General features: G+C 33.9%; 2 protein-coding genes across 8 annotated transcripts in view; both read right to left on the reverse strand.

Annotated features, from left to right (window-relative positions):
- The window catches only part of LOC101890486 (uncharacterized), a 28,879-nt gene extending 14,492 nt beyond the window's left edge, over positions 1–14,387 (reverse strand). Inside the window, exons 1-11 of one of the 5 annotated variants that reach the window (XM_059124916.1) lie at positions 14,250–14,387; positions 7,568–7,709; positions 7,332–7,495; positions 4,983–5,202; positions 4,715–4,922; positions 4,359–4,653; positions 4,239–4,300; positions 3,812–4,085; positions 3,293–3,660; positions 1,016–1,833; positions 559–941 (exon numbers count right to left, since the gene is read on the reverse strand). In XM_059124916.1, the coding sequence (XP_058980899.1) occupies positions 559–941; positions 1,016–1,833; positions 3,293–3,660; positions 3,812–4,085; positions 4,239–4,300; positions 4,359–4,653; positions 4,715–4,922; positions 4,983–5,202; positions 7,332–7,495; positions 7,568–7,661 (2,886 nt within the window). In that variant the 5' untranslated portion in view covers positions 7,662–7,709; positions 14,250–14,387. Of the gene's footprint in view, positions 1–558; positions 942–1,015; positions 1,834–3,292; positions 3,661–3,811; positions 4,086–4,238; positions 4,301–4,358; positions 4,654–4,714; positions 4,923–4,982; positions 5,203–7,331; positions 7,496–7,567; positions 7,847–14,249 lie in introns of those variants that run through there. The other 4 variants (XM_059124915.1, XM_005182437.4, XM_020036395.2 and 1 more) reach the window with 4 other exon arrangements.
- Positions 14,388–18,583: 4,196 nt separating this feature from the next.
- Positions 18,584–26,361, reverse strand: LOC101892159 (probable RNA helicase armi). 3 transcript variants are annotated; one of them, XM_059124919.1, is made up of 16 exons: positions 26,238–26,361; positions 26,027–26,133; positions 25,794–25,951; positions 25,530–25,737; positions 25,164–25,362; positions 24,799–25,096; positions 24,682–24,743; positions 23,284–23,557; positions 21,246–21,619; positions 20,993–21,105; positions 20,227–20,919; positions 20,027–20,132; positions 19,685–19,961; positions 19,356–19,623; positions 18,986–19,291; positions 18,584–18,934 (listed from the first exon to the last, which is right to left on the reverse strand). In XM_059124919.1, the coding sequence occupies exons 2-16, from the start codon at positions 26,112–26,114 to the stop codon at positions 18,762–18,764; spliced, it is 3,597 nt and encodes a 1,198-aa protein (XP_058980902.1). In that variant the 5' UTR covers positions 26,115–26,133; positions 26,238–26,361; the 3' UTR covers positions 18,584–18,761. The 3 variants fall into 3 exon arrangements, with proteins under 3 accessions (XP_058980902.1, XP_005182503.2, XP_058980901.1); XM_005182446.4 differs by having other exon boundaries at positions 18,585–18,934; positions 25,164–25,374; XM_059124918.1 differs by having other exon boundaries at positions 18,585–18,934; positions 25,164–25,374; positions 26,027–26,174; positions 26,238–26,343.

Below are 26,361 nucleotides of genomic sequence, written 5' to 3' on the forward strand. Positions count from 1 at the left end.
ATATAAAGAACAAGATTTTGAAAATAACTCTTAACCTTTCGTTCAGTTTTCGCGTTTTTTTTTTTTTTTTTGCTTATTCAAATCAATACAAGTTTTCTACACAAAACATCTTGGGATACCGAAGTTATTTTGTTGTTGCAATACAGTCAGGATTTATCAAATTAAAGTTCTTTTTAAAAACGTTTTTTATTACAGAAGATAAATGATAATGTTTACAAGGGGGTAAGGCACGGAATAACATTGTTTCGGAAAGAACCAACAATTGTCGTCTGTTCCCTCGTCAGTTATACATAAGTGACGATCGCAAGCTCAATAGAAGAGAAACCAATTAAAACTAAAATGTCTTTGGATTTTCTTCTAAATCCTACAGCCGCACTTATAAACATTTTCCCCTTTCTCCATAGCATTTTTGTTTTTCTTTTGAATAGCGTAGTTATTTTGCTTTTGCAAACTAAAAGTAATTATTATAATTTAAAGAGCATTCAGGTCCGTGTTCACAAATGTGTATGTGCCATTTATTATTTAAAAAAAAAAACTAATTTTTCTTTTTCAACTTACCCTTGGACTATCCAAGAAACCCAGTGTTGATGTGTTTGAACGTACAAACGAAACGATAATAATCGATTTCTCCTTGCCTTGGAAATTCTCCACAGATCCCGTTTCAATTTCATACCACCGTCGCTGGTTTAGTTCTTCACGTATGCGCAGATATTGTTTCTTATATGGCGATATTATGCCAATATCACTCTGCTTCACAGGTTTACCTTTAACGCCGAAATACATTAAATCCTTGACGTAGTGCATTACAACATTTATTTCGTCCGAATTATGTAAGCTGTACGACTGGAAATCCGAACACGAGTTACCATTAACATAATGAAAGATAATGGGGAACTCTTTGTTGGGCGACAAATGCCAATCTTTTACCAATGAGACATCATCTGTCGGCCGAGAACAGAACAGCGTAGCATGAAAATCAGATCTCTTTTAACAATTATCTCCTACGGTTACTTACCTATATTTGCCTTTGCCTCTAAAGCATGATTGTAGTACATTCCACTATACAGATTAACAATAGCTGGATGTGAACGAAAATTCATACGTAAACGAGTCTGTATTGAACGATCGTAATCACCTGTGTCAGTGTTGACACTATAACATTCACGTTTCAACAGACGATCCATTAGCGATACACCCAAATTGAATTCCTCAGCTCGTTTCGATTTAACAATCGGTCCCAATTGCTTGTGATCGCCGGCAATAATCAAACATGCCTTCGGTGTTAGAACCGATGTAATGGGCATGAGAGTTTCGACTTCTGTGGCAGCTGCCACCTCATCAATAAATAAATGCGTATATAGAGTGCCGCCACTTGTGGTACGACCAAATTTACCCGTTGCCAATTTGGCCACCACCGACATGGTGCAGACAACAATGCGGTATTCATGCAACACCTCAATGTCCGGATAGAAGTGTACATTTTTATACAAATTGGAATGTTCCAGCAATAAGTCGTCGAAATTCTCCAAGCGTGCCTCCGATGTTTGGGCATAAATTCGAACAATGGCCCGTGACATATCCATGTGGGATAAGGTTTGACATAAACGTAATGCCACTTCATCGCAGGCACTATTCGATGAGGCTGTTACCAAAATTTTGGTATTCTCTCTTTGTAACACCTGTAGAATCGATTCGACCAATGTGGTGGTTTTGCCCGTACCCGGTGGGCCGAAAATAATATAAGTTGCATCATTTCTGGGTCCTTCGGCAATATTACGAACTGCTTGCATTTGCTCGGGATTGTTTACAATGGACTTATTGTAAAATCGTAAACTGAAAAATAATATTAAAATTTAGAGATTTCTATCAATTTCTATCAGAAACTACTTAAAGATCAATTTTTGTAAGTAATTTAGACCAATAAAGTAGCATTACACTAATAATGAAAATTCAGATATACAGGGTGAGATGAAAAAACTGCAACCAATTTCAAACTGGTGTCATTTCGAAGCCACTCGTCCGATAGCTGTTAAAATTATTCCAGTGAAAGCTCATTATATTGTTTACAAGCGTACAAAAGCATTTTACTTAGAATTTTTCACAAAAAATCGTGATAGTGTGATTTCTTAATATTTGGCTGGCATGTGGCTATTGTTAGAGCACACCAGCATTTAAATGAGAATAATCTTTTGTGTCTCGTACCATAGTTCGTTACCGTAATAGTGGTAGCGTAGCCCGACGTCAAGGAAGTGGACGAAAGAAAACAGCAACAACAGCAAAAATGGTTCGAAAAGTAAGGAAGCGACTTGAGCAGTGGCCGAAAAATGGCTCGTGAGCTGAACATATCGCAATATTCCATTCGGCAAATATTGAAAAATGAGCTGGGCGAAAAGCCATTGAAATTCCAAAAAGTGCTAGAACTTACACCGCAACAGAAAGAAAATAGACTCAAAAGAGCTAAAGAGTTGCTTTGCTTGGCCGAAAGTAGTGAACTGCCGAATTTGGTTTTCTCCGTTGAGAAAATATTCGTTGTCCAGCAGTTTGTAAACAAAAAAATGATCGTGTTTACTTGCCAAAGAGGTCAGCTGAAAATGTGCACCTTCGGTTGGCCACCAAAATTCAAGCGCCGGCCATGGTGATGGTGTGGTCCACCATAATAGCCAATGTTCACTCTCCGCTCATATTAATCGACCGTGGCATCAGAATAAATGCCAAATATTATCGCGAAAATATTCTGGTCGGTGTTTTAAATCCTTGGGCACGCAAACATTTTGGCGCAGACCTTGGATCTTCCAACAGGACTCAGCACCATCGCACTCAGCACGCGCCACCCAAGAATGATTACAAAATGAGGTTTCTCGCTTACTTTCAGCGCACAATGCACCAAAATCTCCGGATACAAATCCGTTGGACTATTGTGTCTGGAATTATTTTTGGAAAGCAAGTTTGGCATTAAAAAATACCAAGTGTCGATCACCTCAAGCTAGCGCTTCGCCGGGAATGGGCCAAAATACCGCAGAGCAACATGCGGACAGCGTGTGACGTTTGAAGGACATAATTCGTGCCAAAGGTGATCATTGGCCGTTTGAAGGACATAATTCGTGACAAAGGTGACCAATTCGAACAAATCTAAACTTATTCTAAAATTTGATGCTATTTCCGACATTTTTGCATTCATTCAATAAAATTTAAAAAAAAAGTTTAAAAATTATGACGTTTGACTTTGTTGCAGTTGTTTATCTGACCCTGTAGATGGAAGATTAAGATTAACATTTACAAAATTACTGCTCACCTTATTGTTGACGGTTCCTTTGGCAATAGTCTTGTGGGAAATAAGAATTTACTTAGATGTGGTATTACCACTGGTAATAATTCCATTGCCCTATACTGATAACGTAGTAACGTACGTGATGGACGAAATATAATCGTATAGCTACGTTTTAAATCCAATTTTTTATAGCAACGAAACGTAACGCGACCCGAGCTAACATCTTCAATGTGACCCAGATAGGTGTCGCAGGGATTTATGTCGTCTTTATTCTGTAGTATAAGTTTGAGCAGAATATCTGAACCGGGTTTTATATCTTTGCGTGTGGTAATGATGACATCATCAAAAACTGATAAAAGATTTTCAATGTGTATACGCTGTTTGGAACGTAACTGAAAACGATAATTAAAATAAAAAAATAATTAGAAAAAACAATTAAAAATAGCATTATATAAATATATCATTATATTTTATATTATATTTATATATGAAATAATATTTCCCATTGCTTGTGCAACAATAACTGATCCAGTTTTTACCTACCTTTATATTATAGTTATGATCGAAACCTCGTAGAGAAACATTTTGTTGCATTAAATCCAAATATTCCTTTATGGTGTCCATATCCTCAATATGCAATAGAGTGGTTAACGTCTGGCCAATTGTTTGTGGCTGTAAGATTTTTTCATTTCGGACATATTCACGAAATTCATTGGATGTTTTCATAAGTTTTTCATAAATAAAATCATCTTTGATGGCATCACGAATTTCCATGGGCGGGAAGTAATCGGGTACACTAATCAAAGGTTTGAATGTTCTGTAGAAACAAAAATACAAATGATAAATCATGAGGTTTGTCATTGAATATCAGATTCAAGATTTTTTTTCCATGTCTTTTATAAACTCTTTGGAAACTCTTCTATTTATAAAAGTTATATGACAACAAAGTCACATTATTCTCTGTACTTACTTATTCGATGGCAATTGATATGGTTTTATTGGAAAATTAACTCTTGGATATTCAGAAATCCGCTGAAATATGAAACCCACATTACAACATAATCTACAAAGGGAAACATTTCGACATTACCATGAAATGATGTTCTTCAATAATGCGTATATTTTTGTTGCTCTCCAAATGGCATACTATTACAATGGGTTGTTCCACAAACATGGTGAACAAATGTGAATCAACATAGAATCGATCACAGTTGCTTTCTGGCATCGCATACGGCACACGCATGTTGTGAACATAAAACATTGAACGAGACTGGACAATAATAATCCGTTCAATTATTAAATCTTCGGTAATTGTTTTTAGATTGAAACAAAAATTATGGGAATTTTTACATAACTGGTAGTCTATAGTGAATACTGGCGATTGGCTGAAAAGTTGAATAAAAAATAAAACCAGTACAATTAAAAGCATATTCTATAAACACTTACAATTTTGACAACTGCTTTAAATATTTAAAATCACTTTCATCATTGTGTATTTGTATGTGCTCCTCATAGGCAACCATTGTGGAGAAATCCTCCTGGCATATGAAACAGCTCATATTGGTGGGAAAATAATTTTTGCGACGTTCTTGCATTACGGTGCCCTCATATTGCAATGCATGTACGGGTGAATTTTCATCGACTTCATAAGTCACTAGAAATTGTTGATATTTTTTACTTTCAATTCAAATAATATCAATCATGCCTCTATTACCTTGCAAAGATGGTGCATTTTTAGTCTCTACTAAATTTTTTAGTATATCCTCGGGACCAGTAATTGCGGTCAGATCTTCATCATCGTTAATACGTCGTTTATCTTGCTCACACAATTTTCTATTTCGAAACTCGAACAAAGACCCAATATTAATTTTATATAATGAACTTTTTCTTGGGGTATTGATGAGAAAGCGACAACGTTGAAGCAATGTACCAATCTATAGGAATATATTGTATAAAATTAGTTACAAGCGACTGTGTGATGCCTGACACCACTAAACCTGTGCTTACTAAGAATGCAAAGAAATTGTTTAACCAAGCTAAAATTGTTCCCATAACAATGGGTGGGCATATGCTTAAAGTTAGCACCTAAAAATTGTGAGCCTAACTTTGCCCAAAACTGATAGTTGGCATCGGTTCCTTCTGAGATTGTGATTACAAGCAGACATAAAAAGATACATTTCATTCTTTCTGACTGCGCCCAGCAGTCTATACCGTCAGTCTTTTAATTTTAATTCAGATTTACTGGTGGTGCGTGGAAACAATTCGATTTTCCAAATCAAACCGTAATTTCCTTGCTTGGCAGGGTGTTGACACCATCCCTTTACAAATTGTATCAAATTGCCTTTATAATAAGTAAAAAAAACATTAAGTTCGGCCGGGCCGAACATTAAATAACCTGCACTTTAGGATAAAGGAAACATTAGAACCCATTATGACCTACAAATACCCATTTTTAGATATATTCTAGGGAAAATTTGACAAAAATCATCAAAATATCGAATATCGTGAGGTACCGTTATATGGGAGCTATACCAAAACGTGGACCTATACATACAATGTTTCGCCACCACAGCCAGAACCCTTCTGACCAACAAATAGCGATTTTTAGACAAATCCGTGAAAAAATTTGGCAAAAATCATCAAAATATCGAATATCTGGAGGTACCGTTATATGGGAGTTATACCAAAACTGGAACCTATACATACAATATTTCGCCACACGAACTAGGACCTATTATGACCTACAATAACAAACTTTCAGACAATGCCGTGAAAAAATGTGTCAAAAATCATCAAAATACCGAATATCGGGAGGTACCGTTATATGGGGACTATACCAAAACTGGACCGATATATCATATCATTTTCAATACCAACCATCCTAGACACAATACAAATTGTTGTGCTAAATTTTGACGCTCTACGTCAAATAATGCGGCCGGATCGTGATTTCAACAGACAGACAGAAATAAATAGACTTGGAATTTTATGCTGATTATGAATATATATACTTTATGGGGTCTACGACGAATATTGAGAGAAAGAGAATTGGCGGGGTATATAAATATTCCTTCTAAAAATGGCAACACTGGCATGATCGCTCAATTTCGCAGTAAACAAAACTTATCTTTAGGCACATTAGACATGCACATACATATGTGTACATACAGTGGGCGTCGAAAAGTCTAAGCTTAACTCTCGAAAAAAAGCTCGTCTCGAAAGAGAAAACAAACACTTAAAAACATTTTCGTTGGTATAGTCTTATAAAAATGCTTTCGATGGTACCAGTTTCCTTCTATAGTGCTCGATAGCTACTGTCACTAAAATTCCAATTATTCGAAAGTACCGCTTTATGAGTGGTATTAGAAGTAATGTGTCTATTTCAAGTATTTTCTGCCACAGAAGACAGAACCCAAACATTTTGCGTACGTATTTTAAACGATTCCACTAAAAATATGTGACTAAAATCATCACAATATTAAATATGGGGAAATACTGAAACATAATGGTGATTGTAGCAAGATGTGAATCTTTATAAGCAATGATCTGGCACAAAAGGTAGAACTCATTACGAACCCTAAGTACCGAATGTTAATCCGAGCTCCCTTATAAAATGAGTCATAAATAATCAGAAAGCGAATATCGGGAAGTACCGTTATATGGGGGCTATAAGAAGACGTGAACCTATTTAGACAATGTTCTGTCACAGGAGGTGGAAACCGTTACAAAGTCTAAAAACGGAATTTTAAACGATTCTGTTAGAAAATGTAATCTAAAACGACAATATACCGAATATCGAGAGGTATAGTTATATGAGTGCAATACGAAATTTACAAACCTAACCTGACGCCTGCTGTCGGTTTACGGTGCATAATGCAAAAAAATCTTAAACTTATTTTAATGATTTTTTTTGTATATGGCGACAATGTCCAAGAACACCCACATTTCACGCAGACTGTATAGATGTGTGTCCATTATTAATACTACCTCACATCAGTGCTTAACGAAACAAAGGCATATCAATGTATATATTAAAATACTATAAACAATCAATAATACATACATTATCGGAACCGCTGACGCTTTGCAGACGTTTCAATAGATCTGGTGTTACAAATTGTCGAAATTGATTTCTCATATCGGATTTCTTGCACATCCATTCTCTATCCGGTGTTAATTCCAAACGATGATAGAGCGTTAATAGAAAGTTTCCAATTAAATTTATTTCTAAGAATAAAAAAAATCACAAATTAATAATGATTTAGAGATATAAAACCAGAAACACACAACACAACTTACCCCATTGATCGGGAGGAGGGACCTTTGGTTTTCGACCACTTGTGGCTTGGCTCGCCACGGAGAATTGAGTAGCTGTAGATTCATCACTCGACATGATGGCTAGCTTTTGTTTTGATTTACCAGCAAACGCACAAAAACACACCTATATAATAGATATATTTAATCCGGGATGTATGACAAAAATTAATCTTAGAACTTCAATAGTTATTACAACGATCTGTACACCATAAACGAACGACGCTTTACTTCTTCACTTTACCGTCCGAACCTATGAGAGACAAATTGACGAATGAAAAAATAAATGCCTGCAACCCGTATTGTTTGATTATTTTCGCTGAGTTGGATTTTGTGCGCGCACACACACAAACACATATTTGAAGAAAAAATCGTGTCATTCTCTCTGTTGTATTGGTTTTGTTGTGGCTGCCTTTTTTGCAAAGTATAAAATGGGGAATTACCAACAATTAGCTTTCGTCGTGTCGTATAAACAAACAAAGTGCTATCAACTTTTGTCAAGTAAAAAAATCGCTGAATCTTTTTATGCTGTATAATAGGTGTGTTCTGAGTAACTTGTACTGGGAAAATTCAGTAATTCAAATTTCAAAAAAAAAAAAGATGTGAATTTTTGCATTTGTGCAAAAATTCTATGAAAAATGTATTACTTTGTTAGTTATTTTGGTGTGGTTGTTTAATAAAAATTGTTTTTTTTTAATATCCAGAATTTGTTATTTCAATTGCGATTCCGGAAAAGTATTTACTTGGTAGACGAACCCGGATGTTAGTCCTGAAAGCCCGAGTCCGAAATTTTCGTGTTAGACCCGGATCTATTGAACCGATATAGACGCTATTGATACAATTTGAAAGCTAAGCAGGTATTTACAGGGTGAGATGAAAAAACCGCAACCAACTTCAGACTGCTGTCATTTTATTCCAGTGACAGCTCATTATATTGTTTACAAGCAAAAGCACAAAGTACAAAAGCATTTTGGTGAAAATTTTTCAAAAAAAAGTTATTCGTGTTGGAATTCAAACGTGATAGTGTGATTTCTTTATATTTGGCTGGAAAACCACAAGTGGGTATCGTTAGAGCATTCCAGCATTTAGCGTAGCGTAGCCCGACGTCAAGGAAGTGGGAAATGGACGGAAGAAAACAGCAACATCAGCTGAGATGGTTCGAAAAGTTAAGAATCGACTTGATCGAAACCCGCGTCGCAGAAAAAATGTATGTAATATGCAACAGCTGTTTGCATTTATGTACATTTATCTTTTTTTTTTTGCATATTTGCATGGTGTCAATGACTACTTAAGCAGCACTGCTCAAGAAAAACATATCTCTTTCCAAACAAATTTCTCTTTGCTTATTTAAATCAGGAACAAAATAGTGTTTAGTCATTATTTATTCAAATATTTTTTATTCATTTGCTTTATAAACTATTTTGGCAAACATTTATGTTTAAAAAAACAATTAAATGGAATCGTAAAATATAAAGAAAAACAGAATTTAAATTTTCTCTTAAATTATCTCTTTTTCGGCTCATGTTCTAGAACTCGGTTTTGAGTAGGGCTGCTACTTAAGCCAATCATGCTAATTGCATTTCTCTTACATATTTGATTTGTAACAAGAAAGCATGGCAGAAGAATACAGGTACTTGGGAGTATTGATATGTCAGAAAAATTTAAATGTTTTTTTCAAATATAAGTAGATTTTTAAATGTTTTCTTATACGACATCTTTCGGAGGTTATTATAATTCGCGTATATCAACAATTTTTAGAAATTTAAATAATTTATCATTCAACATTTTCAATTCCAAAATTGGTTTGACAGTTAATTGTCCCAGCAGCTGTGTCGATGCGTCTACCTATATTCTTCTACCATGCATGCATGCATGTGCAGTTGGTTGTGTACCATCTCATTTGCCTACTTCTATTTTGCATTCCCATTGTTATTAAGCAATAAGAATAACAAAGCTTGTAGGCGAGGGGGTCGCGACGCACAAGCAAGCATCAAAGCGACCATCATAACAACACAACTGATCGATGTATTGTTGTTGTTAAACAGAAGAAAAGGGAATAGGCAAATGAGTGGTAACCAAACAAAAGGTATTTTTGGCTACACTCGTGATAATTAGTATACGTACAATAATGTTTTTATAATTACATATAAAAATATGTAAATAACTAATTATATGAAAAGTAGTGCAAATAAATTGATATAAAATAAAATTATAAAAAAATGTATACAAAGAAAATTATAAAATAAAATAATATTAAAATGAATAAATGAAAATATTATTAAATACGAAACTAATAATATTTTAAGAAAATAACATGTTGGTTTAGAAGAATTTTGTGTAGTTTAAGGTAAGTATTTTTGATGATGATTATTACATCTTTCCGATAGATGAAAAAGCGATGCTGTCGGACACATGAATCGTTTTTCGTTATAACAAGTTTCATTTAAGTATGAACTATCCGATAAGCAAAAGGTCAGACAGTCTTCCCTTTATCTTTTAACGTAAAGTTTAGTGAATTCCTGTTGCCATATTTTTTATTGATAGAATGGAAATAGCAGCAACATTTATTTAAATAAAACATGGATAACGCTATTAGTTTATTTTATATTGAAGAGCTGAATTATAGATTTATTTCACGAAATTAATCACCAATTCATTTTGTTTATTATATTTAAACTAAAAGGAAGATGCTATTGTGAAATAATGTAGAGACTATTAGTTACTATTGCGAAAAGCTTACCATATCTCTGTAAAAAAATCATTTATTCTAACGGAAAGATGTAATAATGAAAAGCCGATAATATGAACTTTGTCCTTTCCTTTTCCTAAAGTTGGGATAACAAAAATGGACTATAAATAAAAGATATAAGAACGGGCCATAAGCTTTCAATTGTCTTTACTGGCTTTAGCAGATCCCGAACTAACCCTACTGGGTTCGCTCATAAAAAGAACAAAAACAGTAGAGCGATTCTCTAATTCATTTTTTTAGTCACCGACAAAAATCCTTTAAATTAAAATGCTTATAATTTCGGTAGTAAACGAAATTTTTGAGTCCGACCGATAACAAAAGCGCCGTCAACCTTAATTTAGACTTCTTGTGCAAAACATTTTGTACATCCTTAATAATTAAACATTTCAAAATTGAAAGTTACCCAGCGGCCATAAAATATAAAGGAGGAAAATGTTTGTATGTTTGTTTGTAATTTATGGACTCGAAAACCGCTGAATACATTTTCCTGAAAATTTCCATATATACTGCAACATAGCCTGAAAGTAACATAGGCTATATACATTTTTGAATTTCCACTTGGAACTGGAGATTTAGCATCAGAATCGGAGGTACCTCCCAAAAATTTAGATTTTATATGCACATATCTATTGATTGGTTGAAGATACAGTCTCCAAATTTGGAATACGTAACGGAATTTGGAACATAAATAAGTTTGCCAAATTATATTGTAATCGGTTCAGATTTGGATATAGCTCCCATATATATTTTCGACCGATTTCGTTCATTTGATGTCTCAAACACAATATGAATTTTCGATTCCAATGAAATTCGGAATGTGTGACGGGATTTAATCCGAAAATAAATTTGTCAAATTATATTGAAATCGGTTCAGATTTGGATATAGCTCCCATATATATTTTCGGCCGATTTCAAGCATTTGATGCACCAAACACGCTATGTATCCCCAATTTCAATGAAATTTGAAACGTGTGATAGATTTTATCTAAAAAATTGATTTCCCAAATTATAATGAAATCGGTTCAGATTTGGATATAGCTCCCATATACATTTTCGGCCGATTTCATGTATTTGGTGGACCAAACACGATATGTATTTCCAATTGTAATGAAATTTAAAATAAGTAACGGAATTGGGAGCCAAAATGAATTTGTCAAATTAAATTGAAATCGGTTCAGATTTGGATATAGCTCCCATATATTTTCGACCGATTTCATGTATTTGATGCACCAAACACGCTATGTATCTCTAATTTCAATGAAATTTGGAATGTGTAGCGGAAATTAAAACAAATATACATTTGTCAAATTATATTAAAATCGGTTCAGATTTGGATATAGCTCTTATATATAATTTCCGCTGATTTCACATATTTGATGCACAAAACACGATACGTATTTCCGATTCCAATGAAATTCGGCACGCTCAGATTTGATTATAGCTCCCATATATATACTCAGCCGATTTCACATATTTGATGCACCCAAAGAGAGAGAGACAAAATCTGGCACCAGAAAAAATTGCCAAATTATATTGAAATCTGTTGAGGTTTGGATATAGCTAACATATATATTTCGGCCGATTTCATACATGTTATGCACCAAACATGATATATATGACCGATACCAATGAAATTCAGAATTTGTGGCGGAATTTGGTTACAATAATAAATGTGACAAATTTATTGGAAATTAGTTAAGATTTGGATATAGCTCCCATTTATATATTATCGGCCGATTTCACATATTTGACGCACCAATTTCAATGAAATATGAAAGGTGTGGCGGAGTTTGGTGTAAAAGTAATTTTTTTAAAATTATATTTAAATCGGATCAGATTGGGATATGGTTTTAATGAGAACCATTGACCCACAACGCCTTAGGCTAACACTAAAAAAACAACACAACAATTGATTTGAAATACGCTTATTACGGCGAAGTATGTTGCTATCTCGAATTCACTAATTGCAATAGAAATGCCACTCAACTTCAAAAGATTGCAGTTTACTGCACGTTTGGTATTTGCTATGAAATAAATAAATCCGAAGGACAAACCCTTCGTGTATGTATGTCACGTTACTGCTTTTCTAATGGTTTTGGTTATTTACGCATTAAAGTAGTGCAATAATTTTTTTTTTTAATTTTTAAATTTGTTTTTTTTTAACCAACATATATTCGTAAATAAAATTTTGAATGCATATAAAATCAAAAGGGGTAGCGAAGCGCACCGGGTTCAGCTAGTAAAATATAAAACGTGTGTACAAGTCAGTAATATTATGCGTTATCGCATACGATAATGTGTAGGATAATAACCATGGTAGAAGAATATAGGTAGACGCGTCGACACAGCTGCTGGGACTATGAACTGTCAAAACAACTTCGGAATTGAAAATGTTGAATAAAAAATTATTTAAATTTTTAAAAATTGTTGAAAAACGCGAATTATAATAGCCTCCGAATGACGTAGTGTAAGAAAACGTATAAAAATCTACTTATATTTGAAAAAAAAAAAAAAAACATTTAATAATAAAAAACTTGAATAAAGAGACAATCAGCCATGTAATGTTCCCTTTTAGGGATTAGGTTAAGCTAAATTAGATTAATTTTTGTAGCATTTAACAAAAATATTTTTACAACAAAATCTAAATTGAATCTACCCTAACGAAGCAGTAGCGTTTCTTTTCTCACTTTCTACATTGATCCTTCAAGCCGGATCGAGAATTGATTCAACAGCCAAACCATTCAATAGTGTTTCTGTTCCCGCTTTACACATCTCATTCATAATTTTACCCAAATTTGTCGGTAACTCAAAAAATGAGTTGGAGAATCCCATTACAGGGCTGCAATCTACTTGTCAATTTCGTTAGGTTTGGTTTAATGGTTCACACGACTTTTGAACGATGGTTCGGTTTTTGGTGTGGGTTTTCAGGCGGCCAAAAAGGTAGTAATACAAAAAGAATAAAGCTTTTTAAGGTAGAAATTCCTAATTTTGAAAGCACAACTTGTTGAATCGAACCGAATCATTTTTTTAATTGAAATACGGTTTTTGGTTCTGTTCAATAGATTTTTTAGACAATGTTTTGGTTCGCGGTTCGGTGGTTTGCTTAGAGGTTTGGTTCAGAACCGATTTGTAGCCCTGAAAACAAAGAACACGGCCTAACTCTAGTTTAGTAAAATCTCTTTTTTAATGTTTTCCAGTGGTAGGTATTTTTATCCTGATCCCGGGAAACTGTTTTTTTTTATTGGGGCGGACCCGAAAGTCCCTGTTCAAGATCCCGACTAGATCCGGATCCACTTACCTGATAAAGGTATTAGCACAAATTGTAGAATTTTGGAAAGGTAAAAGGTCAGTTATAATTTGGCATACCTTTTTTCGACTTTTCGGGGTTTTTATAAAAAATTCGGGTCCAAAAAAAGCAATAATTTGACTTTAACTTCGGAACCGCATATGAATGAACCAATCATGTGACCATTTTCATAAGCTTTCCAACGATACCTATTTTGTCTATATCGGGTAAGTGGATCCGGGTCCAGCTCCGATCTTGAACCCGGGTTTTCGGGTCAAATATCTAGGGTCCCGGGCCCGTTACTTAATGTTAACATTTTTAAACATATAACTCTGACACAGGCATTACCTACAATAACCAATTTTTATGTGATTCATGTCGAATTATATTTGTTGGGGTTTCACTTCACCATATGAGTATTGGTCTGTTCCAGAATCTATAAGAAGAATTTTTCCCGATGTCATAAGGGAAAATCGGTTATCGTAGCAAAAACTTTTACATTGTTGCGGTTCTGGAACAGACCATATATTATTCAATGGGGTCACACTTTTTAATGGTCATAGTCAATTGTTGACAACAGATGAACGACACATGAAATCCATGTTCACACACACACAAACAAATATGTATACCTATAGAAAAATTATTTGTCACTATCCGGGATACGTTGAAGTTCCAATCTATTCACTAATTAACTAATACACGAATTCGAATTTTACACTGCACGCGAACACTGTTATGGTCTTTTCGCTTCGTTCCGTATCGTATGACAATAACTTTAATACTTAGAGATTTTCTCAAAATGTAACTGGTATTTGTACCGAAACTTGATTCGTCTGTTATCATTCGGGGTTTACGCGGTTTTCCCCGTATAGCTGGTTTTTGTTCCAAGGGGAAGTACACAATAAACAAGTTTCTTATCGACGTTCAATGTATCAACGTTCAACTTATCAATGTTAACAACTGCTCACAAAAGAAAAATCGCTAGACTGTTTTTATGCTAAGTTCACATGGCACTTGTTCGACCATTAATTATTTATGCTATGTTCTCATTGCAATTTCAATCACATTGTTCGCTATTAGAATAAGGTACACCAATTAACACGTTCATACGGCACACTTCGTAATTAATAATTCCCTTTTTAAAGGAAATTTCGTTTTAATGGAAATTTGTATGAAAATATATATGAACAGAAGAAATTATCGTTCTAAAGGTCTATTTTATCATTATTTTACAATATTCATACATGTTTTGACCCTTTTCCATGGTAGAAGAATACAGTTAGACGCATCGACACAACTGCTGGGGCAATGAACTGTCAAACAAATTTTGGAATTAAAAATTTTGAATGAAAAATTATTCAAATTTGTAAAAATTGTTTAAAAACTTATATCTTAACAACCTCTGATAGGCGTCGTATAAGAAAACATGTTAAAAATCTATTTTTTTTTTGAAAAATCGTTTAAAATTGTTGACATATCAATGTTTCCAAGCGTTGAATCATTTATCTGTATGCTTCTACCATGCCCTTTTCTGTAAATGTTGACATTTTGAGTATATTTTTGTGTGTTTTCTGTTTTTATATTTTTGCTGGAGAGAAACTTGTCAGTCAATATGTTGTCGATTCAAAATCTTTGAAAATGGGAACTTTTCTGCAAATATTCCAACTCTTGGGCCAAAAGCGTAGCGTAGAATGAGAGAGATAACCAAATTTATATATTATATTTTTATTTCATTCATAATTTTCAGTCTTCCTGAAAAAAGTTGAAAATTTCATAAATTTTTTCTATTTTGAATTTTTAAATGTCGTAATTTATTTTTTCGATGAATATTTAATCTTAGGGCGCAAATACATAAGAAGCTTGAAGTCATGGCTGGGCATATTTTGTGACATTTCATAAAGGAATTACAGAGCCGCACTAAAATCCTGCCGTCGTTTTCCTTTATAATTTGACATTAATATGCCTAGCCATGACTTCAAGCTTTTTATGTACTTGCTCCTTTAGTTCTTTAAGTGATTTGAATGGAACAAAGAACAAAAATATTTGTTCGCTCTCCTAATTTTATGTGGGGAATTAATAAGAAATTTAATAATTAATGGTCCAACAATGAATAGAGAGCGAACCAAGTGCCTTGTGAACATAGCATAAATATCTTCGGTTAAAAAAACACATTAATGTTCATTTAATACAATTACAAACATTCCCCGAAAAAATTTATTAAAATCTGGTATAAATAAAATGAAAACTTTAAGTTTATAAACAACAAACGCAAGCATTTTTCCCTGTTTTGTGTTCCAGAACCTACGAGTTTTGCAATTTTTTCGATATAATAAAGGTAAAATCGGTTATCGTTGTGAAAAATTGTACATTCTTGCAGTTCTGGAACAGACTAAACACGCATACAAACAGAAAAAACTCTACAAATACCTCCAACCATGGCTCAATAAGAAAGGTTGTTCAACTTCAAATAAACTACAAAAATGCAACACTGTGGTGGAGTTTTATAGTGTCAAATAATATTTTAAATATGCAACAGTAGGCTTTGTTTATTTTAATTTTTTTTAACAAAATTCTTATGCAAGCCACGCACAATTTAAACGAAAGAAGGTAGCAAAGTTGTATGCTTCGGCCACAAACGATACAACTTTGTGTACAACCTCTTTGTACAACTTCACTTTTCATTGATTTTATTTGAGTTAAGATGGATGGCACCGGAAAAAATTCATGTTCTATAATTGGCTCAATAGCCTTTATTTCGTATTAATTTTTGAAATTCCATTATAAAATTCGATTTTATATATACATAAAAATCACACGTTTGATTGGATTTCGTGTTGTTTTGATGTGCGAAACAATGGTGTTGCCTCGTCGAAAATAAACACAAAATGAAATTGTATGCGACATGCCCACTAACGTTACAATCGGTTGGTACAAAATGTCAAATATCAAACATTTTTGATTTTTCGTACAACCGAGACACAACATCGTACAACCAGGCTACAAACGATACAATCGTGAATACTATCTCTCCAAGCTGTACAACCAATTGTATCGTGTGTGGCTTGCATAATATTGGGAAAAATCCGCGAAACAAGAATGTAATTTAATTAATTTCGGGGCAATTCCACAAAATGGAATCTAAAATATTAGGATAATACATTTTGATCACAAAATTATACAATTTGCTATCTATTTACGTAGAAATTTTGGATTTATATTGCAACCAAATTTGAAATAATTTCAAATTATTGTATTTTTTATACAAAACAATACACACACATACACAAAATGGGTATATGCTTTGACAGAATAAGGGCATCAAAAGAAAAAAAATTGTTTTGTTTTTCGAACCTACGTCGCACAGTGGGGCGAGATCCTCGAAAACGGAGATTAATTCATGGAAGAATTCTATCCCTTTGAAAATTTGGTATTAAAAATGGGACAGATCGGTCAACGTTTCAGCGTGGTCCCAATAAAGCGTTACTTCCTGATTTTAGGTAATTTGAATGTTTTGACCCCAATTTGAAGTCAAATCATGTATTACTTTAAATTTTGTTTTGAAGGTTTCGGCCACAATTTCAAACTCAATAATGGGTTACTTGATATTTTGAGTTCAGCGGCAGATTCTCTCTTTCTCACTCACTCCCTATCACTTTCTAATTTTAGGGTTTCAGACAAAGTTTTTTACAAACATATTCGGCCCTATTACGGTTGTCGTCGCCGTCGCAAAATGAAGTCGAGGCGACAATAATGATATTAGGGTTGTCGTTTTTGTCGATAGTTAATATACCCAATATACTTAAAGTTAATATACCCAACATTAACATTCCGTTTGTAACTCCTCGAAATATCCATAATAGACCACAGAAAGTATATATATTCTATGTCTTCGTATAGCCTCCTCCCGCTATTCGGTATTTTGATGATTTCAGCAACATTATTCACCGGAATCGTTTCAAATTTCGTATTGGGAGATCTTAATGGTTACTACAACATATGGAAAAAATCGTATGAAGGTCCACGTCTTCGTATAGCCTACATATAACGGTACCTCCCACTATTCGGCATTTTGATGATTTTAGCGACATTATTCACCGGAATTGTTTCATATTTGGCATTTGAAGTTCGAAGTACTGCATTTGAAGTTCGAAGTACTACTATACTACAGCCTGAGAAAGAAAATTGTGAAAATTTGGTATTTGAAGTTCGTAATGGATACTAAAGCCTAAGACAAAATTGTCTGTACAGGTCCACGTCTTCGTATTGCCCCCATATAACGGTACCTCTCGATATTCGGTATTTTGATGATTTTAGCGGCATTATTTACCGCAATTGTTTCAAATTTGGTATTTGAAGCTCGCAAGGGATAGTACTACTACGTAAGACAGATTTTTTTTAAGTTTCGTATTTGTATTGTATTGTAATGGCTTAGGACAAACGTTGCCTACGCAGGTCCATGTCGTCGTATAGTCCCTTATATAACAGCTACATTAGATATTTTTAAGATTTTAACAGAATTTTTAACGGTTTTTATTGTTTTTGAGAATTGCCAAATTCGTTTGGCCCGGCTGAACTTACAGCTTTTTTACTTGTTTTTATATTGTTTAGATTTCCCATTAATAATAGGATAAAAACACAATAGAAACTCATTTAAAAAGAACAACAAAAGCAAAGAACTAGATCAAAGTACATTCACCGTGATTACCTTTTTTTAATTTAATTTTTAAAATATTTTTACTTCACTTTTTTTGTTCTTTAATAGAATTTCATCTTTTCAATTAATTTCCATTTTTTGTGATTCTGCGCGTCGATCAGATACCTTGGAAAAAACTTCCGACTTTCAGCAGACGTGTCGGACGTCCGACATTTGGCGATATTTGTACTGGACAGTTTTCACTGGCAAGACCTACATCAACTGAATGCTTTATTAGTTTTCAAACAATGTTCCATTAAAAACTAGAAACATATTTGTCTCTTTGATATTTTTCTTAAAGAAAATATCAAGTAAAAATGTATTTAAGTGTGTAAAAACTTACATAAACAACTACATACATAACTAGAAAAACTAAAAACAATACATTTTCTCTTAGGGTTACATTTTATAATGCATAAATTTGAGGGAAAATAGCCCATACGAAATCTTATGGATTTGGTTTTAATAACAGATCATTTAGTTGACTAATAACTTGATGTAGTTTTGTACTTTGTTTTATGTTTTTGGACGTTTTAAGAGCCGTTCCATTATTTCTCTCTCTTACAAATGTTGCCACTTTTTGCTTAGTTTCACTTCTATTCGGGACAGACTGGTTATTCTCTGAAAATGTAAAATGTAACAAAAATTCTAAAAATTAAATCATTATCTTACTTTGGACAGTTTTTGGTCGATTGGTGGGATTTATGGTAGATATCTTGTTATTTTCCTTATCTTCTTGAGTTTTTTTGGAATTACGTCTGCAACGAGTTCTGTATTTGCCTCCATCAACATTAAAAAGTGCCTCGCTAGTTTTCATATGTTTGATGTTTGATGGATTACTACGTCTACCATGTCGACCGCGATAGCGTTTATTATCGTTGATTTCAACGCCTGTTTCTTTTGTCTTTATGTTTTTAGTACTTCCCGACAATTGTTCCTTCAGAAGAGACAAAGTCTTTGGATTTGTTGTGAGATTTTCTAAAAAGAAACAATATTTTGATTATTTCCTAAAATTATCAATCCAAAGTCATAGATCACTTACCTTTATCGGGAATGGCTTTCCTAGCTTCCTTTTGTTGAAGTCGCCGAAGCCGGTAAAATCTACATTGAGCTTGCAGCTCTTTTCGGGAAAGTCTCTTACTTTGCGCAGGATAGTCAATATCCGCCTTGGTCCTGACTTCTTCAATAAACGTTCCATTTTGTTTGCATTGTTCAATTATATGTTGAAAATCGGAATTTCGACTCAATGTCTCAGCATTGCCAATTAGAATAAGTAAAGATTTTGCTCGAGAAAGGGTCACATTTAAACGCTAGAAAAATAAAACCTCTTGAATATATTTTTAAATATCACTATTTTCAGCTGTAACTTACTCTTTCACTTTCCAGGAAGCCCAGGGAATCTGTACCGGAGCGTACGAACGATGTAATTATAACTTCCTTTTCTTTGCCTTGAAAAATTTCCACCGAACCCGTTTCAATGTTGTGCCATCTACGCAAGTTTAGTTCATCGCGAATATTTAAATATTGTTTCTTATACGGCGATATAACACCAATATCAGTTTGGTTAAGCGGTTTGTCATTAACACCAAAATACATAAGGTCCTTCACATAGTCCAAAACAACATCTAGTTCATCGGGATTGTACAAACTACGGTGAGAAATAATGGAGTGAATAAATGAGAATTGTAGATTTGTTGATACTAAATTACAAACCTGGGAGATTTCTTGTCGCTAAATGATCTACCTTTGACGGAGTGAAATATAATGGGATAATTGGTGTTGGGTGCTAAATGCCAATGCTTTGTCATGGACACATCGTCTGAAAGAGAGTAACACAATTTTAGGTTCGTCAAATTAAGTGCGCCTAGTCTAAACTGTATTAAAGAGATTCCCTAAAAGCTATTACATATTACCAATATTGGCTCGTGCTTCCAGTTCATTGTCGTAATACATGCCACTGTACAAATCAACAATTTCCGGGTGGGAGCGGAAATTTTTTCTCAAACGAGTTTGTATGCTGCGATCGTATTCTCCAGTCACTTCGCTGACACGATAACAATCATATTTTAAAAGACGTTCCATCAACGATACGCCTAGTTGCAGTTCCTCGGCAAGTTTTGATTGGAGAACAGGTCCCAATTGTTTATGATCGCCGGCTATTATTAAACACGAGTTTTGTTTAAGAATTGCAGACATGGCCGTTATGGCTTCACATTCTGTAGACGCAGCCACCTCATCAATGAACATATGAGTGAATGTTGTGCCACGGCCGAAACCACCACTGGCCAATTTGGCAACGATGGACATGGTACACACAACAATACGATATTCATGTAGAACTTCAACGGACGGATAAAAATGGGTACTATACATATTTGAGTATTCTAAGAGTAATTCGTCGATTGTTTCATTACGTATCTCATTCGATTTTGAATAGACGCGGACTATTGCCCGGGCGGGAATATCGATGTCTTGGAATGCTTTACATAAACGCAATGCCACCTCATCGCATGCACTGTTCGAAGAAGCGGTTATAAGTATTTTGCTTTTCTCGCGTTTGAAAACTTGTAAAATAGATTCGACAAGAGTTGTTGTTTTGCCAGTTCCTGTGTTGAGGAGGAGAAGTGATGAAATATCGATTGAATGATTGTTTACAATTATAAATGTTATTGTACATACCAGGAGGTCCAAAAATGATATAGGGTGCATCGTTACGGGGACCCTGGGCAATATTACAAACAGCTTGTAACTGCTCTGGATTGTCGGCAATCGATTTATTGTACAACTCCATACTATTGGAGAAAAAGAACAATAAAATAGTATAAATAAAGCCAAATCCTAGGCGTGGTGTACTCAGAAGTGCCACTTAAATGGCTCCATAATAAGAAAATATTCATGAAAAGTGAAGGTACTTATAAGAGTTATAACTTACACAGGCACTAGAGCAAGTTGTCTCGCCGAAACTTCAATGGGAAATAAGAACTTCTTCAGACAAAGCATAGCTTGGGGCAAACCCTCCAGACCGCGGTATTGATAACGCAATTGCAAGCGTGATGGCCGAAAAATAACGGTGTAACTCGCATGAATATCCAACTTGATGTCACTTTTAAATGAAACACGGCCATATTTAAGGTTTTGTATGCGACCAACAACAATGCCAAGATCTTCCAAATCATCGGAATTTTTTGAAATTAAATTATTTACTGAAATTTCATCTAATCGCAAATGGGCATTGGTAATAAGAATTTCATCCATAATTGATAAAATATTTTCATATTGAGTGTTAGACCGATTGCTACGTCTTATCTGAAAAAAAGAATTATTTTCCTTGATACCGGGTTTCTGACAGGCTCAATCAAGAGGTGGACAAAATATATTTTTTTTTTCGATTAACGATAATGTGTTTGAAAAGGCCACAAAAGTAAATGTTTAAACAAGTAGTATATGAAAAATTATTATAAATAATCTCTGTTTGAATATTGTCCTTTATCTTCAATTGATTTCTTTAATTTTTATAGCAAATCAACGATTTAAGATATGATTGTCCTTAATTTTCAATTGATTTCTCCTCAATTTTTCTTAAATCCTTTATTTTTTTTTTTATAATCCACGATTGGAGTTTTTTTGTCCTTGGAGAAAATCCTTCATTATAAGTTTGCTTATTCTTTAATGAAAAAACTCGAACGACTTGAGATTTCATTTCTCGTAAAAATACATATACAGGGTGAGATGAAAAAACTGCAACCAACTTCAAACTGCTGTCATTTCTAAGCCACTCTTCTTTCAAGCGTGATAGTGTGATTTCTTTATATTTGACTAGAAAACCACAAGTGGCTATCGTTAGAGCACGGCAATGATATATTGGTAAAAGCATTGTGTAATAACAAGTATAGAACAACTAACGGCTAATTACAAATCTTTTTATACCCTACACCACATAGTGGTAAGGTTATTATGTCTTTGCGCATTTATTTGTGACATGGAGAAGGAAGCGAGATAGACCCATAGTTACATTTGAGGATCTTCATAGAATCACTTTCTGAGTCGATTTATGCATGTCAGTCTGTCCGCCCATCCGTCTGTCCATGTATTCTTGTGAACAAAATGCAGATCGCATTTATTATCCGATTTGGTGTTTAAGTCCCTCACATTCGTAATATGCATTTGACATCAATGATATTTTGTACCAGATATCGTATAGAGCTTGGAAATATCTTTGCAAAATTTAATCGAGATCGGCTGAGATTTGTATATTGCTCCCATATAAATCCTTAATCCGATTTCAGGTTAATTGTGCACAAAATGATCAATATCAGTCCAAATGACCTGAATTTGACACATCCGACCGAATTCAGTCTAGAAGCGAGTAAATCAAATTTGATGAAAAAAAGTTCCCAAATTGTGACTACTCTAAAACCTTGATACGCATTCACATAAGGTTCTTAGTTGGTATCATGTAGGAGAATATATGTAGACGCATCGACACAGCTGCTGGGACAAACCAATTTTGGGATTGAAAATGTTGAATGAAAAATTATTTAAATTTGTAAAACTTGTTGAAAAACACGTATTATACTAACCTCCGAATGACGTCGTATAAGAAAACAAAAAAATCTACATATATTTGAAAAGACATTTAAAAATTTATGACATATCAATGTTCCCAAGCGTTGATGCCTCTACCTGTATTTTTCTACCATGGTTGGTATGATCTAGAGCTGCATTTCAGTAGTTTTACGGACCGGTTTTACCTCCTCATTGTTCCATTGGTAAAAGGTTATTTAAATGTTATTTAATAGTTGATCAAAACAAGTTCAACGCTAACAGAGTTCGTTTTCATTGTTTTTTTTTTTCGAAAACAAAAATTAACAGTATACATTCACAAGTGGAACTGGCGTAAGACGATATGTTAGTGGAGAATTCTTGTATGCTACGCCGAATTTTAGGTAGATCTGCTATAATTAACTTACCGAAAAACTGTAATCGTCACCGAAACTTCGCAGTTTTACATTCCTGAGAGACAGTTTCAAATACTGCATAATTGTTTCGACATCTTCGATTCGAAGTAGTGCCGTTAATACATCATGTATTGTTTCCGGCTGCAAGCTTCTATCGTTACGAACATATTCGTCAAGGGCGGCCGATGTGGTTTTTATTGCTTCAACATTTTTGTTATCCTTCAGGCACTTGTAGACATTTGACGGCGGAAAGTATGAATTCAATTTGAGCTTGGAATCAAAAACCCTTTAGATGAAAAAGAGTATATTGGTAAAAAAAATAACACAGAGTTTAATATGTAATTCGAAAATTGACTTTTTCGTTTTTTTTGATTAAATAGTCCATCAAATATATAACTACACATTTTTAAATAGAGAAATAAAATATTTTTTGTTGTTGCAAAAATCGTCAGACTTCATCCCATTATTGTTGTTTTTATAAAACAACGTTTGTTTATTAGTGAAGAACGATGGTAATGTTTACCAGGGGGTAAGGCAGGTAATACCTAGGTTTCGGAAAGAGTCACCAATCCTTATCAGTTCCCTTGTTTTTTGTCTGGGATATTCTCCCCAGAAGTTATTTTAAAATAACTTCTATGACAAAAACTTTTTTACCCAAGTGACGAGATCGTAAGCTCAATAGAAGAGGAACCAAAGAATTAAATAAAACTAAAATTCTTTTGAAAATCTTCTAAATCTTACAACCGCACTTATAAACATTTACATCTTTCTCCACTTGTTATGCTTTCGTTTTAACTCAACGAAAAAAAAAAAAAAAAAAAAAAAACATAACCACGTAAGTTGGTTTTGTCTGTTACAACAAAAACCCTTTCGTCGACGGTGCCTTGTCTATAATTAGAACAGTGTTGGCATGATTGTTTGGGATACCGTAGTAGTTTGAAGTTGGAAACGTATTCTTATAAAAGACACGTTGAGAAGGGAAGAAAGAAATCAAGCCATTGTATTTCTTCTTTGTTTGGAACAAAAATCAACAAAACTCTTTTCCTTGTATGGAGCTAACTACTCCTGAATCTTGAAACAGATTTTAAAATATACATGTTGCTCTTTTGTTGTTGCAAAATAGTTAGGCTTAATACTTTATTAAAAATTCCAACACTGTTCTATAATTGTTGTTATAAATCCATTCAAATCCAAATTTCTCCCCTTCTAGAGACGGTTTTGAGTAGGAAAGATGATAAGGAAAGGTTAGTTGCTGTCTTTTTCCTATCGCAACGAATTCATTTCAATAAAATTATTTTTTTTTTATTATACTTTGTGTTTTTCTGATTATTGTGAATAAAATCTTTTGTCCGCAAGGGAGGACCTTATTTGTAAAATGGGCTTGGGTAAACATACGTGTGGTTTACTTACAAATGTGATGGCAACCTATTGGGTTTTATGGCAAGGTGCACTCGAGGATATTCATGGTCCACCTGAACAAAACCAAACATTTTATACAAATTTCAAAGACTTCAAGTTTTAGCTTACCATTATATGATGCTCCTCTATAAAATTTCGATTTTTGTCATCTTTATTGTGGAAAATCAAAACGATAGGTTGCTCCCAACAACGGGTGAATAGATGTGAATCAACATAGAAAACGAAACCATCCTTTGTTAGAGGCTCATCATAGACAATGTCTGCCATAGAATGTGCCTGAATAATGATTATTCGATCAAATACCAGCTGATCTTCACCTCCTTGACCCGCCGGAGTGTTTAGGGTAAAACAAAAATGATGCGAATTTGTGCATAGCTGATACGACAAGGAAAACAGTGAAGTTTGTCTAAAATCAAATTGTAAATTGTGTAGAGTTTTCACTACAAGTTTTTTGAAACAACTGAAATATTTACCGCTTCTCCAATTTTTCCTCAAGATATTTAAATTCACTTGTAATATTATGATATTCAATGTGTTCTTCATAGTCTTCCATTGTGGCAAATTGTTCCCTACATATATAACAACTCATATTGGTAGGTTGGAAGTTAGATTGGAGAATTTCTTCTCTAGTCCCTTGGTAGATCAAATTGTACCGGTGAGAATATTCATCAACTGTAAAATTTTCTTAAAATTAAGAAAAGAAAAATGATTCAGGAATATTTTAATCTACCACTTTTGTAAGTGAGTGAGATGGCGAGGTTCATAGGGAGTTACATCTATGAACCTTCATTCCAACTCTGAGTAAGTCGTGAAAATTAATTAAACCCATACATATTTACCTTTCAATATAGCCGCTGCTTCAGTCTCACTCAATTTTACGTCAGTATTGTCTTTCTTCTTAGTAACTCGAACTATTGGTTTCATTCTCAATTGATCGTGTTCTTTCAGCTTTTCACTTCGAAATTTAAGTATACACTCGTATTGAAATGTATACACATTTGAGGTTACGTTAGTAATAAAACCACTGCGGCTAAATAAAACATATAACTAAAGAAACGAAAAAATATTAAATCGAGTCGAGTAACGAAACAATATTACAATACGTTTTTCATGTGATCCTTAAAACGTTGACGCAATGCTGGCGTTAAATAATTTTGAAATTCCTCCTGAATGTCGCTCTCTTTGCACGACCAATCATTGTGGGGTCCAATAATTCTGCCATGATAGAGTTTTAGTAAAAAATTACCAATGCTTTCAATTTCTGCAATAGAAGAACAACAAGTTAATAGGAAAAAAATTAAAATGTTTTGTTTTTTAGAAGCCACTTGGTGGTTACCTTGCCTTTTTGTTATTTCTTGTTCTTTCATGTTTGTATTGTCACAATTTTCAACCGTATTATTCGTTACTCGATCTCCGTTACTCATTTTTCAATGATTGCCTGATCTGCAATTAGATATTTAATTTGAAAAATGTGTAGGTATATACTAGGAAAAAAAATATTATTGAATATATTTGGAATCAAATTGCAACGAATAGCACAAACTTACATTAGAATATTCTCCGTAAAAAGCTGGCTTTTAATATACACCGAGTGGTTTGCTGATGATTAATAAACGGTAGACAACGGGTCATGCAACCAGTTCAGTGAAAAGCAATTATATACTGAAAGTA

Source organism: Musca domestica, unplaced genomic scaffold, assembly GCF_030504385.1.
Source record: "Musca domestica strain aabys unplaced genomic scaffold, Musca_domestica.polishedcontigs.V.1.1 31, whole genome shotgun sequence".
Lineage (NCBI taxonomy): Eukaryota > Metazoa > Arthropoda > Insecta > Diptera > Muscidae > Musca > Musca domestica.

What these genes read in the sequence shown, in the direction of transcription:
- LOC101892159 (XM_005182446.4), bottom strand. Translation starts at nt 26,114, where the DNA reads ATGAGTAACGGAGATCGAGTAACGAATAATACGGTTGAAAATTGTGAC. An exon ending in TTAAGGATCACATGAAAAAC is followed by an intron (nt 25,738 to 25,793) that starts GTATTGTAATAT and finishes TCGTTTCTTTAG; the next exon opens with TTATATGTTTTATTTAGCCG. An exon ending in AGCAGCGGCTATATTGAAAG is followed by an intron (nt 25,375 to 25,529) that starts GTAAATATGTAT and finishes CTTAATTTTAAG; the next exon opens with AAAATTTTACAGTTGATGAA.